The following is an 18,433-nucleotide window of genomic DNA, read 5'->3' on the forward strand; positions in this document are numbered from 1 at the left end:
AATTCAGTCAAGCAGTAATGATAAAGCAGTACAATTAAACATCCCTAAATACTCTTATTAATGCAAGAATAATATGAAATAATGATGCATGCCCTCGCCTACTCTCCCTCAGCAACTTCATCTCATGATCTGCTACGTCAAATGAAACCCTTCTTCGGTGCTTGACCTGCTACATCAAATGCACACGTAATGCAGTGCATGCACATGATTAGCCAGGTTCTTACTTACATTTATTCATACAGTAGGATTGGGATGCTAAGGTACCTCCCTTATATCAATTCCCAAACAATGATCCATTCTAGGGTCGTCAGTCCTAGCTAATCACATACGATGTTACGGTTCTAGGTCGCTACAAAGGGCTCGTCACCTGATCAGTGTAAGCCTAGTTTATACTCTAGTTGTTATGAAAGGCTCGTCACCTCAACGTAGTCTCAGAGTACGCTCGATGTCACTACAAAGGGCTCATCACTTAATCAGTGTAGGCCAACAACTCGAATACAGTGTCTCATACCACCGTATTCGGCTCACGAGGCGATATTGCTCACTGGACACTACGGGGAGGCTCGTAGCCCCAGCGTAGGCCGACAACTAGACCACGTGTCTCATACCACCATGTTCGGCTCACGAGTCTTAGCGGATCGAGGTACCAAGGTTAACGGGATTTTCACTGTTGAGTTTGGTACCTTAGGTTCAAGCAGTAACGTCCAAACATGGTGAACATACATCGGGTCAATCGGATTACTTGACGAGCTCAACTAGTACAAGCGCACATCAAATTGATCGACATGAAGTACGTGAGCACTCCGTATGGCCTAACCATTGTCGATAACCGAAGTACGGCTTAGGTTCATCGAACATGTCCTGTGTGGCGAAACAACCTCAGCCACCAAATTAGGGCTTGTTACCGATTGCCTGGACTATAACATAGTCCCAACCACGTTCAATTACAATAAGTAATCATATAGGATAATCAAAGTAGTAATGAATAAATAATTCAAATCCTACAGTCATTGGAGCATATTATGGAATACAACTTAAACCAAATTCACACGTATGCATTCCATAAATAAAACAGACACTATAATATACAGTACATGGAGGAAATCATACACATAGTTAAGGTAGTTGGGAATCATATCTCAACACCCATAAAAATTATAATTTACTAACTACTTACTCATTCATACATTTTTACAAACACTTAAAATACACATTCCAACATACCTAACGAATGTTGGTGATATTACGTATTAGGGCAAATCCTTTCGCCAATGAGTTGTTGCATATACAACAAGCACATAACCATGACAGATAATCATGGCAAGCACAAATCCAAATTTCATAACAATACAAATATTTTCACATTCACATGAAATACACTATACTTAACATAGTTCATATATATACGTAAAGCAAAACAGACATCTCATTTGGCATGTGAAATGGCACCCACGACAGTTAAAAATCATTAACTGGCATTGAAAGCCTTGAAAACCATAACCTAAAAATATATAGTCTGCACCTTACGCCAGTAAACGCGTAACGAACTCAATTTAATCACTAAGCCTTTGTCTATGGCACAACGGTCACCTATAGCATGAATTAAGTTAGCTATTTCATAATTTACACTATCTGAAACCCTAAAGCAGATTAAGGTTAGATTTTCTTACCTAAGAACGGGATTGGTATCGCCCTTATAGCGACACAGGAGTGGTGGTTAAGCACGTGGAGCGTCAGGGAAGGATCTCGACATCTATCTCTCACTCTCTCTCTCTCTCTCTCTTCCTCATTTTCTTCTTTTCTTTTCTCTTTTCTCTCCCTTAGGGTTTGCAAAATTCGTATGGCATGGGAGAGAGAGGGTTTAAGGGGCTTATATAGGCCCAAAACTGATGAGAATGGCCCCAGGGCCATGGTATACTTAGGTTCTAACCAAATGGGGACTGTTTCGATCCAACGGAGCGCTTTTGGAGGCCTCTTTTCTGCATGAGGTTGGACTTAAGTTCCCTGACATTGGATCTAGGTCAACCTGAGTTTTCAGTCTGATCGGATTTATAGATCGACCATGGCGGCCCAGTTTCAGTTTGACGGTCACCAGTATTCGATCAGGGCCACAAGTACACTGACATGTGTTGAAAATTTTTCCTGATCTGAGGGTGTAATTGGGTCAGATTCTGACAGTCTGAATCCTTAGATTCGGCCCGCAAGTGAAACGACTCAATTCACTTAAGTCTCAATTCATTTTCTAAAGGTATTCACGTTTCTCACACTTCGCTCCAGACTCAAGTTGTGCGTTTCTGAATACTGTTAAGACTTGATTTCTAAGGTGGTTGTCAAGCCCAACAAGGCGGTCATAACCGTATAGTTTCATGATATTCGGACTTTCGACGTGCGGTCCAGGTCCGATACGGAGTTTCGAAGTGCTCCCAAGAGCAACTGGGTTTAGGGATGGATCCTAAGTTTTTAGGTAATGAAGCGTTAATTGTTCTACTCATTTTGGGTCTTATGAATCGTATTTAAAGTAATTAGTGCTAATTTCACAGGTAACTTAGTTTAGCACTAGTTAATTCTCGCCTAATTTCTAAAGGATTTGGTCCTTAGTGATTTCTGCCTGAGGTGGTACTCGGGTCTTTGTACGAATTTTTTCGAGACGTTACAGTTGACTAAGTCCGAACAATTGTTACTGACATGGTTAACCGAGTCACGTATCAAACATCTTTCATCAACGCCCCGCAACCCACTTGGCCATTAACGAAGGTGGCATTAAAGGTAAGGCAGCGGAAGGTCCTGGATTTGATGAGGATGAATAAGCCGCTGAAGACAGAGCTTCTGACGAAGAATGGTTGGTTGAGGATTATGGTGAATCCATGGTCGTGAGGTAGTTATTGTACACTCCAAGGAATGAGGTTCACCCGCAGCGGCACAATATATTTAATATGCGATGTATCGTCAATGGCAAGGTCTGTGATGTAATCATAGATAGTGGCAGTAGTGAGAACATCGTCTTGAAGGTGATGGTGGAAAAGTTGTGACTATATACAACAAAGCATCCTTTCCTTACTCTATTGTCATGATAGAAAAGGTAAACGAAACCAAGATAACTGAACAATGTACTGTCTCGTTTTCAAGTAGTAGGAACTATAAAGATCAAGTACTTTGTGATGTGGTCGATATGGAAGCATGTCATATGTTATTTAGTCGATCATGGCAATCGGAACGTAATACGACTCACCAAGGATGAGACAATGATTATATCTTTGTCATGAACAATCGAAAGACAACCCTTGCCCCTATGGCACTAGAGAACCACTTTGAAGCTTCTAAAGTGGAGGGGAGCTCCCTCCTGACTATTCAAGATTCCGTGGAGAAATCCAAAGAATCCAGCGAGGTGTATACTGTAGTGGTAAAGGATGAGGAATTGAAGCCCTTAGACATTCCTTTATGTTTAAGGTCGTTGCTGAACGAATTTAAAGAAATTTGACCCAAAGAGTTACCCGATGGATTGCTCTCATACGGGACATCCAACATTACATAGACCTCGTCCATGTGGCTAACTTGACAACTACCCTCATTATCGAATGAGTCCGAAAGAGTATGAGATACTTTAGGGGCAGGTGGATGAATTGATCCGTAAGGGTCTTTTGAGAGAGAGCACAAGCTCATGCGTCATGCCAGCTTTATTAATGCAGAAAAAAGATGGGAGCTGACGCATGTGTGTCGACAATCGAGCAATTAAAAAGATTACCATTAAATATCAGTTTTCAATCTCGCGATTTGAGGACATGCTGGATATGCTAGAAAGTGCTAATATGTTCTTTAAACTAGATCTGAGGAGTGGATACCATCAGATTCGTATCCACCCCGTTGATGAGTGGAGAATGGTATTCCAGACCAAGGAATGATTATATGAATGGTTGGTCATGTCCTTCGGTTTATCAAACGCACTAAGCACTTTTATGTGTCTAGTGAATCAAGTATTGAAACTATTTATTAGCCGGTTTGTGGTGGTATATTTTGATGATATCCTTACATATAAATATATATATATATATATATATATATATATATATTCAGAGTGAGATGAAGCACATGGAACATCTTAGGCAGGTGTTACAGGTCCTGGCAGTTCACAAATTGTACTTCAAATTGAAGAAGTGCATTTTTTAACAAACAACTTGTTGTTCTTAGGATTTGTTGTAACATCCATGGGCATCCGTATATACGACGAAAAGGTGTGAGCCATCAGGGAATGGCCGATTCTGACGAGCATTCATGAAGTGAAGAGTTTCCACGGGTTGACGACATTATATCGTCGATTTGTGAAGAATTTCAGTACTATAGTCACACACATTATAGATTACATGAAAAAATGCCCATTTTAGTGGATCGATGAGGTCAACAAGAGTTTTATTGAAATCAAGCATCGATTGTCCACAACACCAATCTTAGTTCTTCCCAGTTTCGACAAGCTGTTTAAGGTTGAGTGTGACGCCTCATATGTCAAAATTGGAGGAGTTTTATCATAAAAAGGCATCTACAACAAGAAGCTTAGTGAAGCCCAAAAGAAATGGTCGACATATGAGCGTGAGTTGTATGCAGTGATTTAAGCGCTGCAACATTGGTGGCATTATCTGATTCAGAGAGAGTCTGTTCTCTACACTGACTATCAAACCTTAAAGTTTATTAATAGCCAAGCTAACATGAACCGTGTGTATGATAGACGAGCTGCATTTTTGCAGGAATTCATGTTCGTTCTGAAGCCTAAGTCATGACAGTAAAACAAGGTAGCTAATGCATTTAGCCATTGTGCATCACTACTTGTTACGATAAGTAATGAGGTGGTCGGCTTCGACTATATCAAAGAGTTGTATGCTGAGGATGAGGACGTTAAGGATGCATGTATGAGGTGACAAGAGGGTCATCCTAGTGACCTACATATGCAAGACAATTTCCTCTTTAAAGAAATTAACTAGGCATCCCCCAAAGTTCTCTGAGGGAGCAGATTATCCAAAAGCTACATGGAAGTGGCTTTGGTAGATACCTTGGGTGAGACAAGACGCGAGCTCTTATTGAGGAATGGTAATACTGGCCGCAATTGGTATATGACGTGAGTAAAGTAGTGAAGCGTTATCATATTTGCAAGACCTCCAAGGGGCACTCTCATAATATGGGCCTCTATACCCCATTACCCGAGGCTGATGCACTTTGTGAGGACTTATCTATAGATTTTGTGCTTGGTCTCTCATAAACACGACGTAGCATGGATTTAGTATTCGTGGTGGTAGATCATTTCTCAAAGATAGAGCACATTATCCCATGTAAAAAGGTCATCAATGCAACACACGTGGTAAATTTATTCTTCAGAGAGGTCGTATGGATACACAGGGTTCCTAAGACTATTATTTATAACCGTGACACAATTCATTAGCCACTTCTGGCAAACTTCGTGAAATCAGTTTGGTACGCCACTTCAGTTCAATGATGTCTATGGCCACCTGCAGACCGATGGAGACTAAAGTTGTGAATCGCATATTAGGAAACCTCTTTCAGTGTATTTCAGGTGACAAACTGAAGCAGTTGGATTTGTCCTTATCTCAAGCAGATTTTGCATTCAACAATATGGTGAACCGATTGACAAGGAAGTCCCCGTTCCACATTATTTATGGTTGAGTGCCCCACTACACACTTAACTCGGTCCCTTTGCCCAAGCTCATGAGCATGAGCATTGCATAGAACATATGGCGGACCGAATCGTGGACATTCATGCAAATGCACAAGCCAAGTTGCAAGCTTTGAATGATAATTAAAATGAGCAAGCCGACAAGCATCGACAACAAAAGGTGTTTAAGGTGGGCGACAATGTTATGGTGCATCTACGTAAGGAGAGATTTCCGACTGGGACCTACAATAAGTTGAAGAACAAGAAGATTGAACTGATACTGATCCACCGAAAAATCAATGACAACACTTATGTTGTTGATTTTCTGGATGACATGGAGATCTCACGTACTTTAACGTTGCGAACTTGACCGAGTATCATGACCCAAAGCTGGATGAGAACTCGAGGTCAAGTTCTTTTGAAGTGAGGGGACTGATGTAGAGTGGGTCGCAGACACTTTCATGGCAAAGATGGACCAGACAAGGCCTGATCGGAGGTGGAAACGATATGGATCGTCAAGACCTTAAATCAGTCGTATCTCGCAAACCTGGATTAGTTTTTTGACCTATTATATATGATTTTGGGGTAGGAGAACTTACTTAAGTCAACCAACCCTACTCTATTGGGTTACCCACGCCAAATTTGCGAGATACCATCAGATTGATGGTCAAAAGTCCCATTTAATTACGTACTTACTATAAATAATGAGTTTTACTTGGAATATAACGTTTGATCCTTTGAGTTACAGAAGTCATGCCAAATATGAAAAGGACTTAGAAAAGTTAGGAGAATAAAGTGGTTACACCAAATTGGACACTTATTATTTTCGGCTAAAAACCATGAAGTCAAATAGGAATAGAGGTCATCTGTACTATTTATAAGTCACCTTTTTAGGGCGTTGAGTTGGAGTCTAAGTCTAAAACCCCATCTTAGGTTTGACTTCCTTATTTAAAGAATTATAATTCCAATTTTTATTATTAATCAACTTCTTTTGAATTTAATAGAAATTATTTATACTTTTATCCCTCCTATTCGAGAAAGCTAACGGATCTGGAGCAGATATCCTCTAAGGTATACAATGATTGGACTCATCACATCCCTCCGGAGCCATCATGCCAATCCAACCATCAAGTGGAACATCAAGCGAGTTTGGAGGCTTGTGTTGTGGCCCAATTAATGATTAGATTATCCTAATCTTTTAGGTATCCAGTTTTTATGGCAGAGATTACGGTTTAGGTGTCGTACAAGCAATTTGAAGGTGTTAGTCAGATCTAATGTCCTTATATAGGATAGAGGGCATTAGGGTCATTTGGTACATATTAGTTAAAACAATGTGTTTTTTTTTTCTTTATTCTTTTTTCGAAAGAACCTCTCCAGTTACCGGTGGGTGCTGAAAAAGCTCTGTGGGCCCTCTCATGATGTATGTGTTATATCTAAGCCGTTCATCCATTTTTCCATCTCAATTTAAGGTATGAATCCAAAAATGAGGCAGATCAAAATTTTTACCGGACCACACCACAGGAAACAGTGGTGATCGAACACCCTCGATTAGGTGATACAGACCTAAATTAAGGGAAGACGCAAATATCACCATGATCCAAAATTTTTGTAGCCCTAAAAAGTAATTTTTAATGATAGGCGTTCAATGACCACTGTTTTCTGCAGCTGGTCCGTCTGAGATTTGGATCTGCCTCATTTAACGATAATGCCCTAAAATTTTGAGCTAGCAAAATGGATGAACGTACAGCACGGATGAAACACATACATCATTGTGGGCACCCAACACTGACCACTGCCACCTCAGTTCGGGAGGGGTCACTACCGAATCCAACTCCAATCCAAACAAGCCCTTAAAAATAAATAAATAATATGTAGGGCAAGATTTTGTCAAGGTCATCAAGTAAGTCATTACTTCAGAAAATCACCAGGAGCTTCCTTAATTTTAAAAATGCAAACATCGAGCAATTAGGACCATCTGCATAGTGGCCCACCAGACCAACAATCCTAATCAACGTACATTTGCCTCATGGAGAGAGTCAATTATGTCAATTCACATCTTGGGCTCTCACTGGCTTATTATATGGTGTAGAATCTACGATAGATAGAACATATATAGTCAATAAGGGAGGAGGATAAGATAGATGGAACACAATTAGGCAATAATAGAGGAGGATGATCTTATACATGATCTTGAGATCCTTCTTTTTCCCTAATTTATTTATTTTTCCTGTGATTTCCCTGTTAGGAACAAGGAATGGCAGAATTAGTTGTATCAGGCCTTCTTCAAGTGATTATCGAAAGACTAGCCTCCCCAATCCTAGAACAGTGTGAACTGTTGTGGGGTGTTCGCGATGAGATGGAAAATCTAAGAAGTAAGTTATCAACGATACAAGATGTGCTCGAAGATGCAGAGGAGCAGCTGGTAAAGAGCAAGGCGCTGCAGAATTGGCTGGGAAAGCTTAAAGATGTGGTTTATGATGCAGATGACATATTGGATGATTTCACAACAGAAGCGGTAGCAGAACCAAAAGTGGAAGCTAAACGCCGAAAAGTGGAGGATGGGAATTTCATCAAGAAGATAGTCACGAAGGTATGCACCTTGTTTTGGGCATCCAACCGATGGGCAGATAAGATAAAGGAGATAGGGCGGAGATTAGATGCGCTTGCTGAAGAGAGGTCTAAATTCCATTTGAAAGAGGTAGAACGCGTGTTGGAGATTCGAGGCCGAGAATCAACTTACTCATTTGTAATTGAGTCAGATGTTTATGGAAGGGAGGAAGATAAAAAAAAGGTAATGGAATTACTGATTAGTAAGGATAACGGAGAGGATGTTACAGTCATCCCCATAGTCGGTATGGGGGGCCTTGGAAAGACCACACTCGCTCAATTAGCTTTCAATGATGAGAGGGCAGTGAAGCATTTCGAGCTAAGCATGTGGGTTTGTGTGTCGGATGATTTCAGTGTGAGTAGGGTAACGAAAGATATCTTAGAATCAGCATCCGATAACAAATGTGATCTCCAAAACATGGATCAACTGCAGCGTCACCTCCGAGAAAAGCTGAGTGGGAAGAAGTTTTTACTTGTGTTGGATGATGTCTGGGAAGAAAATTCCGAGAACTGGGATCAATTGAAACAATTACTCAGAGGAGGTGCAAGGGGTAGTAAAATCATAGTAACTACCCGTAGTAAAAAAGTTGCTTCAATCATGGGCACTATCCCTTCACTCCATTTGACAACATTATCAGAAGCTGATTGTTGGTCTCTGTTCAAGCAACGAGCATTTGTGCATGGACGACAAGAACATCCAAACCTCGTAATGCATGGAAAGGAAATTGTAAAGAAGTGTGGTGGTGTCCCATTGGCGGCAAAGACGCTCGGAAGCTTGATGCGGCTTAAAACAGAGGAAAGAGATTGGTTGCTTGTTAGAGAAAGTGAAATTTGGAATTTACCCGAAGAAGATAATCACATTTTGACAGCTCTAAAGTTGAGTTATTATCATCTGCCATCACATTTGAAGCAATGTTTTGCCTACTGCTCAATATTTCCAAAAGATTATAGAATTGAAAAGAAGAAACTGATCCGACTTTGGATGGCTGAAGGTTTCCTTCAATCATCATCAGATGGAATTAAACAAATGGAAGACACTGGTGGAGAGTATTTTAATAATCTGTTGTGGCGGTCCTTCTTTCAAGATGTTCTTAAAGATGATGATGGGAATATAGAATGGTGCAAGATGCATGACCTCGTGCACGATCTTGCATGCTCCGTTGCAGGGAATGAATGCTCAATTCTGAAGGTCAAGAATGCAGTTAGTATCTCTAACATGAACCGGGCTCGTCGTTTGTCCTTGGAGTGCGAGTATAGTAATTGCGTCCTAACAGTCAAGAATGACATGGGAACAGCAAACCATTTGCGAACACTGCTTGTGCTTGGAACATGGAAGAATGCCAGCGTTTCTTGTGAACTGTGGGTACATTTTAGGTGCTTGCGCGTGTTAGATTTAAGCAGAGTAAATGTCACTATGCAGTCGTTGGTTTCAATTGGTGAGTTGAAACTCCTGAGATATCTCGACCTGTCTGATACTAGAATAAAAGCCCTTCCTGAATCGATCAGCACTCTTCACCACTTGCAAACCTTGAGACTCTCGGGGCTTTATGAAATTTCAGAGTTACCCATGGACATGAGCAAAATGACTAGCCTAAGACATCTTGAAATCAGTCCATGCTATGGATTGACCCATATGCCAGCTAATATGGGAGAATTGAAGTTCCTTCGGACGTTGCCAATATTCATCGTTGGTAAGGATAGTGGATGTGGTATAAGAGAGCTGCAGGGCCTAAACCTTGGAGGAGAATTGACTATTCAAAACCTTGAGAATGTGACGTGTGCAGCAGATGCCCAGGTTGCCAACTTGAAGGAGAAGCCAAACCTTCATAAGTTACACTTTTTATGGGGTTGGGATATTGATCTTCAGTTGGAAGGAATTATTGAACAAACACTCGAAGGCCTCCAACCGCATCCAAATCTCAAAAGGTTGGTGGTGGAAGGGTATGTGGGTGTCAGATTTCCGCAATGGATGAGTAATTCGTTGCTTTTGAATCTGATTGAAATCTCACTGATTAATTGCGGAAGATGCGAACAGCTCCCGTCACTTGGCCAATTACCATTCCTTAAGGTTCTTCAAGTAAATGGAATGGATGCTGTGAAACGCATTGACAAGCATTTCTGTGGCAATGTTATTACACAGGGATTCCCGTCACTGGAAAAACTCACCATCGGAAATATGCCTAATTTAGAGGAGTGGTCAGGATTCAATGGAAGAGAATTATTCCCCTGCCTCAAAGAATTACGTGTCGACCAATGCCCAAAGCTCGGGTCTATAACAGGGGAGCTTGGAAACCTTGCTGCTCTCGAGTCTCTGAATATTTTAGAATGTGATGAGCTGGTATCATTGCCAGAGGAGTTACAAAACTCCACTTCTCTCCATTCGCTGATGATTGAAAATTGCAGTAGTCTAACGTCCTTGAGAATACAAGGCTTGAGCTCTCTTCAAAATCTTTCCATTCAGCATTGTAAAAGCCTAACGAGTTTGATAGGGGGGCTGCAACACCTCACTGCCTTAAAATCTTTGAAGATTGATGAATGTCCAGAACTGGCTTCTTTACCAGAGGGTATGCAACACCTCACGGATCTTCGCGAATTAAGCATCAGCGGATTTGAGAAGTTAACGTCTTTGCCGGAATGGTTACAGCATGCCACAACACTGCAACGGCCTGAAAATTGCGAAAGTCTAACGGCTCTGCCAGAGGGGATAGGAAACCTGTCATTGCTTCAAAAATTGACAATCGGCAATTGTGAAAAACTGGAGTGTTTGCCATCCGGGCTACAACTCCTAACAAACCTCCAATATCTAACGATCATTGGTTTTCCAAGTCTAACGGCTCTGCCGGAGGGGATAGGAAACCTGTCATTGCTTCGAATATTGAAAATCGGCAATTTTGAAAAACTGGAGAGTTTGCCATCCGGGCTACAACTCCTAACAAACCTCCAATATCTAATGATCATTGGTTTTCCAAGTCTAACGGCTCTGCCAGAGGGGATAGGAAACCTGTCATTGCTTCGAGAATTGATGATCGACAATTGTGAAAAACTGGAGTGTTTACCATCCGGGCTGCAACTCCTAACAAACCTCTGGACTCTAAAAATCGGGAGATTGCCAAGTCTAACGGCGCTGCCTGAGGGGATGGGAAACCTATCCTCACTTCTACAGTTGGATATTGAGGATTGTAATAAATTGGAGTGTTTGCCATCCGGGCTGCAACTCCTAACAAACCTCGGATGGCTAACAATTGGGAGATTGCCAAGTCTAACGGCTCTGCCAGAAGGGATAGGAAACCTGTCCTCACTTCAAAATTTGAAGATTGAGGATTGTGATAAATTGGAGTGTTTGCCATCCGGGCTGCAACTCCTAACAAACCTCCAAAGGCTAACAATTGGGAGATTGCCAAGTCTAACGGCTCTGCCAGAAGGGATAGGAAACCTGTCCTCGCTTCAATATTTGTGGATTGGGGATTGTGAAAAATTAGAGTGTTTGCCATCCGGGCTGCAACTCCTAACAAATCTCCAAGATCTAACAATCATTGGCTGTCCACAATTAAAGAAGCGATGCAAGAAGGAGAGAGGCGAGGATTGGCACTACATAGCACACATCCCATATATCGACATTCCACATATCGAATCCGAATCCGAATCCGAATCCGAATCGTAGAGTGAAGGCGAAGGGTGTAGACGTCTGTTGGGGGTTGAAGAGGAGATCAGCATAACGCTCTCCTTCTTACCTATTCCTCCCTCTGTGAGTATCCCACCTCTTACTCAACCTTACCTTTGCTTTAACGCTCTCCTTCCTACCTCTTCCTATCACATTGGAAGTGATTGTGTCCGACCATATCTGTGTGGGGCCCACTGTCATATATTTGTTTATCCACACCATCCATCCCTTTTCTAAGACGATGCTAGCCTAAAGGTGACAAACAGATACATCACGGTAGCCCCCACACACACAGATCTAGTGGGACGCAATCCACTTCCCCTCCCATCATAGCCACTTCATTTTTTTTAAAATTAAAAAATCGTCATGTCCAGCAATTTTGGGGGCCACGTGGTATGCACATCTCATCCAATCCCTCCGTATCGCACCATGTTTATTGCGGAAATGGATTGGCTACTCCCCCTGCCACCGGCCAATGGCTGATGGTCGGTGCTCTGTGGGCCCCACCATGATGTATGTGTTTCATCCATGCCGTCCATCTATTTTTCTAGATTATTTTATATTATTTGACCAAAAATTAGGTTTATCCCAATCTCAAGTGGACCACATTACAGGAAAGAGTGTCGAATGAACTTTGACCATTAAAACATTTTTGGGGGCCATATAAGTTTTAGATCAATCTGATCTTTGTTTTTTCCCTTCATCTGGGTCTTTATGACCTAATCAACAGATTGGATGTCATATAAGCAGTACAGTGGGACTTAGGAGGATTTTAATGGTGGATATCCAATCAATATTGTTTTCCTGTGGTGTGGTCCAGCTGAAATTTATATCCCTCTCATTTTTGGGATCAAAAACTAAAATGATCTTTAAAAATGGATGAACGGAATGGATGAAATACACACATCATGGTGGGGCCCACAGAGCACTGATCAGCAGCCACCGGGCTCGTGGCAGGGGGAGTAGCCAATCCGTCTCCGTTTATTGCACAAATCAAATATCGGGTGATTCCAACCATACGGTGGGCCTTGCGATGAAAAAATAATAATAATCATACCGTCCCAAAACCCCCAAATCATGTATGGCCCACCTGAATGATTGTATTAGCATGATTTCTTGTTTGCAGATCATTATGGTGGGATTCACTTATTGTATGCCTGGATGTAATACACACACCATACAACCTCTACAATGCTTGGATTCACTAATTTTTAGAAGGATGAAAAAAAAATGGTACTTTAGTCATTTTAGCTGACTAAAAGGCAATCTCCTATACTTTTTTCGAATCAAGGCATTGTTTAATAAAATTGAAAATCTTGAGGAACTCTACTGCAAAAATGCATAACCTACTCTTTGTAGACCTGAATCATTTGGATTATTGTGCTTCAGGAGTGCGATGGATATACACATGGGGTAATATCAAACACTGTATAGCTGGTAATAACTCAAGACGAATACAACCTCAAATACTTGCATGGTTGAAGTTACACTGCAGATGATCAATTCAAATCTAAGGTAATTTACTTTAAGATTGTTCCTTTTTAGAGTGAATTTATGTCACTAATGCTCAGGTCTGATATTAACAAATTTGTGGAAAATCATGCAGGTTATATTATTTGATCTGAATATCATGAATGCTAATCATAGTTTTATGGTTAGCATTTGTATTTTAAGGCGCGTTTAGATTGGTGAAATCCAAAAAGCAGATTTAGAAAGAAAAATTTTACGTCTCAAGGAAGCCCTGGTTAAGGAAGCTCTTCGAAAAGAATTCTAAAAAAGTTGTTCCTTTCAGTTTTTATGACTTTTAAGGAAATGTAGAATGATAAATGATCAAAAAGTGATATTTGTCTCTGATAAAGTATAGAAATGAGGATTATTAAGGTTTTTGGTGGAAAAGGAAAATGTCTATTTTAGAAAAATCATAGAAAGAAAAATAGTTTTTTCTCATGTTACTTTATTATACCAATAATTGAAAATTGTCATGTTAGCAGAATTTTTATTTTTATTTTTTTCATCGTAGCTTTTGGATTCCACCAATATAAACATTGAAGGATCAACCAAATTCTATGCTCAACAATTAAACATTGAAGGATGTTATTATCTAAAAATACACTTAACGAAGAAAGTATGGGTCCAGTTTGTGCAAACCAAAGATTGAACTTGCCTTACAAATTCTTTGCCTGTGCATTGTCAACTACCTTCTTTTTTGGTTACTAGGTTGTATAGTTCTTGAATTGCTTTCTATTGTTAACTGATTTTTTTGGCAAACAGATCATTTAAACGACATCATTTCATTGAGCAATGTGAGTAATACATGCACAAGCGAGATGGAGAAGGGGCCTAGCAGCATATGTGTGCCAACATGGTACACTTGTGGGAGATTGAGTTAGACGGTTGGTTATTGGAACGAAAGTCAGGCTGGACTGCTTGTCAGGTGGGTGATAAGCATACATTGAATGTGAACCAATAGTTATTTTCTTTGCAAACTTTTCATTTTTCTTGCTAAGGCATTTAATCTTCTAAAGCATGAGGCATAAGCTACACGCTACTTCTAGCTTTTAATCAAGGTTGTACTTAGTTGTACCAATTTTATGATATTTTATACCAAATCTAGCTAATTAATAATTAAATTTAACAAAGTTTTATGATATTTGGTGCAATCGATTCAACCTAAAGTAATAGAAAAAGAAAAAGATTAAGTATAAAAGTAAAGAAAGAGCAACAAAGCTGATTTAATGTTGTTACTTGAATTATTTAACTAAAAGAATTGAAGGATTAACTAGTGTTTATTGAAAATAAAATAATAATAAATCATTGAAACATTAATTGATATTAATGTAGTAGTGAAAAATAACTTCTAACTTGCAGCATATTGAAATTATCATATAGCATAGGGTGCACATGATTTACGATATTTCCATAACGTACATAACCCTATGATTAAGGTACACTACATAGTGTAAGTTACACACTCCATAGCATAGTAATTTAAAACAATAGTGCGTGGCAAATGATTGATAATTGATCACCTACCAGCAATAGTACCACAACTTGTTGTATGGAGACATCTTTCTTGCCAACATGCCACTTGTGTAGGAAATCAGCACCATGAAAAGCCAACGGCCTCCTGCTCAAAAATAGGCTGATCAAATCACTAGGTGGGACACCTGTATGTCGAGTCAACCATTGATTCCAATGATGTGGTCCACATGGTGATATACTATGTTAGCGGAATACAACACTATAAGTTGTGGTACCTTGTATGTTGGTGATTGATTCTCGGAATGATTTCTTAAATTGTTATATGATGGTTACTTAATACTGACACAAATTCTTGTAACCTTTAGTCTTTTGGGATTAGAGGCATGCTTAAGGATGGAAGTGATCAGTGAGGGAGGAATCCTCAAAGAGAGCAAATTCTTGGGTATCCGAGCCCGTGTGAAGACTTTTGTGAACTGGCAGCAGATAGAGACTTTATAATGCAATCACTTGGGCCTTTGGAATCTATGTTCCTGCTTCAAAGCCGTGCTCTATTTTGAATGAGTTAAGGTTATGATCTTGCTTCTTGGAAATCTCGTGTAGATTCACAGTACTTGGTTTAATTGTATTGTTGACTCTCTTGCGAAGGGGTCATTTGGGATTCTTATCCATTCCCTTAATGAATTTTGTTTCTTTCTTGCCTTTCCAGTGTTTAATAAGATTTCATTACCCACGTTAAAAAAAAATAATAATAAATAAATAAAAATAAAAATAAAAAATAAAAAATGAAATAACTATGAGGGAAATGAATTACTTTGATTCATTTGGAATGTATTTTTTAAAATGATAATGTTTTTGGCTTTTGTGATAAGGAAAAAAAAATAAAATCCATTATGTAGTGTGATATATACAGCCATTTCATTCTTAAACTGATTAGGAGAAAATGTGGGATTGCATGTGAAAATGTTAAATAATCAATACACACTTAGTGTTGATTTTGGTAAAATGAGGTTTGATAACACACGTATTTTCACAATTGTGCTTGTGTATATGGATTTTGCACATGCAACTATAGCACATGTACAAGATCGAGCTTTTCATGAGATGGGCCAAATTTCCATGAAAATGTCACATATGAGGGAGGAAAATGATAGATAAGGAAACTCATGGAAAAGAATTCTGAAATGGTTGTTTCTTTTAGTTTCCATGAATTTCATGGAACTATGGAATGGTCGATGGTCAAAAAATGATATGTCGCTCAAAATGTGTGAAAATGTGGATTATCAAGGTTTTAGAAGGAAAAGAAAAAGAAAAAGAAAAAGAAAAGAAAAAAAAAAAACTCTTTCTTTTAAAAAATTTGTGGAAAGGAAAATAGTTTCCCACACAATACTTTATTGTTCCAACCAGTAGGAAACATCACATCAGCAAAAAACTCTTATCTTGTCCACGGTTGCCTTTTGGATTCCACCAATGCAAACAGATAGGTAGATCATCCTTTTATGGACATTAGCTTGTTCGAGTATTTGGATCAGCCAAAATTCCATGCTCAATAATCATACATTGAAAGATGTTAATGTCCAATAATACACTTATATAAGGAACTCTGATTCCCATTTATGTAAATTGAAAATTGAACATATGCCATACAAATTCTCTGTCAATGCATTGTCAACTACCTGCTTTTCTGGTAGATGCATTGTATAGTTCCTGAATTGCTTTCTGTGCTTAACTATTTATTTTTTTTCTTTTGGCAAACAGAATATTTAAACACCATCATTTCACCGAGGAATGCGAGTGGGACTCGTGCAAATGAGATAGAGAAGGGGCTTAGCAGCACATGTGCCAACATGGTGCACTTGTGGGAGACTGTGTTAGGCAACTAGTGAATTTTGAACCAAAAATCAGGCCAATCTGCTTATTAGGTGGGTGACAAGCGTACATTGAATGTGAACCAATAGTTATTTTCTTTGCAAACTTTCCATTTTTCTATTACTAGTGTGGTGCAACCGATACGGGACCACAGTGAGTTTTGGAAGTTCATATATACTTGCAGTGGATGTCATGTTTACATAATTGAGGTTTGCTAATGGGTTTCTCTCTTCTTCTGCCCCACTAGAAGTTCGCACCGAAGATGGTCGACAAAGAAAATCTTACTCATCTGCAATCAACTTGAAACAATAGTTCATATGTTATAGGACCTTAAAGATGTCATAAAAGTGAGATTTCTCTCATGTGGGCCATATGTTATGGGAACTTCCAGATGCATGGTTTGGATCATCATATCATGGAGTGAACAGGCAAGTTGATTGAGTGATTTTTGCTAGCATATTTCATTTAGAACTAAATTGTCATTAGATTAATAATCAACTTCCCTATTATTTTTTCTATTTTGAACTCGACTTTTTTGACGATCTGTTTCTTAGATATGTTCTTATGCTAAGAAACGTTGGTTTTGATCATCACATCCTATTGAACATTGTACAGCAGATGATTGACAATTGATCATAACTTATTGTTCCTTACCATATTTCCTGCAAACATGCCACTTGTGTAGGAAATCAGTACTATGAAAAACTACAGGCCCCCCTTCTCAAAAATCAGGTTGATCAAATCATTAAGTGAGCCACACCTGTATTTTGAGTTGGATCATCATCTGTCCATTGATTTCAACAATGTGGCCCACCTGGTGGTGTATATATACTATGTTGGCAGGACACATCACCATTAGTTGTGGTACCATGCTCTGGGTGATTGGTTATGGGAATGATTTATTAAATTTCTATATAATGGTTTTTTAATACTGACATAAGTTCTTTTTATAACCCTTGGCCTTTCAGGATTGGAGGCATATTTAAGGATGGAAGTGGTTAGTGGGGGAGTGGATCATCAAAGAGTGCGGAATTCTTGGCTATTAGAACTGGTGTGGAGATTTTCATGGTGGACGAAGATTTTATAATGCAATCGCTTTGGCCTCAGAAAAGTGTATTCCTGTTTCAAAGTTGAGTGTTATTTTGAATAAGGTTGAAATCTTGTATCTTGGAAATCTCACATGTAGATGTTGATAGATGTCTTAAAATCTGTAAATTCAACAATCTATCGATGACATCGAAGAAGGTTCGATGCCATTGAAGTCTCGTCGAAGGTGCCATTGAACGTATGCGCAGATTTACGCAGAGTTGTGTATCTGCAGGAATCTGCGAGATTTGTTTTTTATTTTGATTGCGATTCTCGAGGTTATATATAGGAGTGAAATCGGAATCTAAGGGTATTCTAAGGCTTTCTAATTCGTTCCTAGGGTTTCAAAAGGCTTGTAAGGGAGATTCGAGGCTTGTTCGAATCGGGTATTCTTTCTATCTCTTGTAATTTCTGATTTCATAGTGATTACTGTCGCTTTGTGCCGTGGTTTTTTCCCGAAAGGGTTTTTCCACGTTAAATTCGGAGTCTTTGTGATTGGGCTTCTTTGTGCATTTGGAATACTCTACTTGATTCATCTCCGTGTAATTCCGTGGTCCCCCAACAGTAGATTCCTA

At 39.4% G+C, this 18,433-nt stretch overlaps 1 protein-coding gene and 1 long non-coding RNA gene across 3 annotated transcripts; both read left to right on the forward strand.

The window, feature by feature from the left end:
- Positions 1–8,395: 8,395 nt before the first annotated feature.
- Positions 8,396–11,734, forward strand: LOC131228108 (putative disease resistance protein RGA3). Its single transcript, XM_058223940.1, has 2 exons — positions 8,396–11,520; positions 11,601–11,734. The coding sequence occupies exons 1-2, from the start codon at positions 8,451–8,453 to the stop codon at positions 11,732–11,734; spliced, it is 3,204 nt and encodes a 1,067-aa protein (XP_058079923.1). The 5' UTR covers positions 8,396–8,450.
- Positions 11,735–11,758: 24 nt separating this feature from the next.
- On the forward strand, positions 11,759–18,328 carry LOC131227938 (uncharacterized). 2 transcript variants are annotated; one of them, XR_009162634.1, is made up of 6 exons: positions 11,759–12,008; positions 13,314–13,439; positions 14,196–14,358; positions 15,272–15,473; positions 16,662–16,825; positions 17,020–17,199. It is a non-coding gene; the product is annotated as an uncharacterized LOC131227938 (long non-coding RNA). The 2 variants fall into 2 exon arrangements; XR_009162633.1 differs by lacking the exon at positions 17,020–17,199 and adding an exon at positions 17,741–18,328 and having other exon boundaries at positions 11,765–12,008.
- The last annotated feature ends 105 nt before the right edge of the window (positions 18,329–18,433 follow it).

The sequence above is a fragment of the Magnolia sinica genome, chromosome 15 (assembly GCF_029962835.1).
Source record: "Magnolia sinica isolate HGM2019 chromosome 15, MsV1, whole genome shotgun sequence".
Lineage (NCBI taxonomy): Eukaryota > Viridiplantae > Streptophyta > Magnoliopsida > Magnoliales > Magnoliaceae > Magnolia > Magnolia sinica.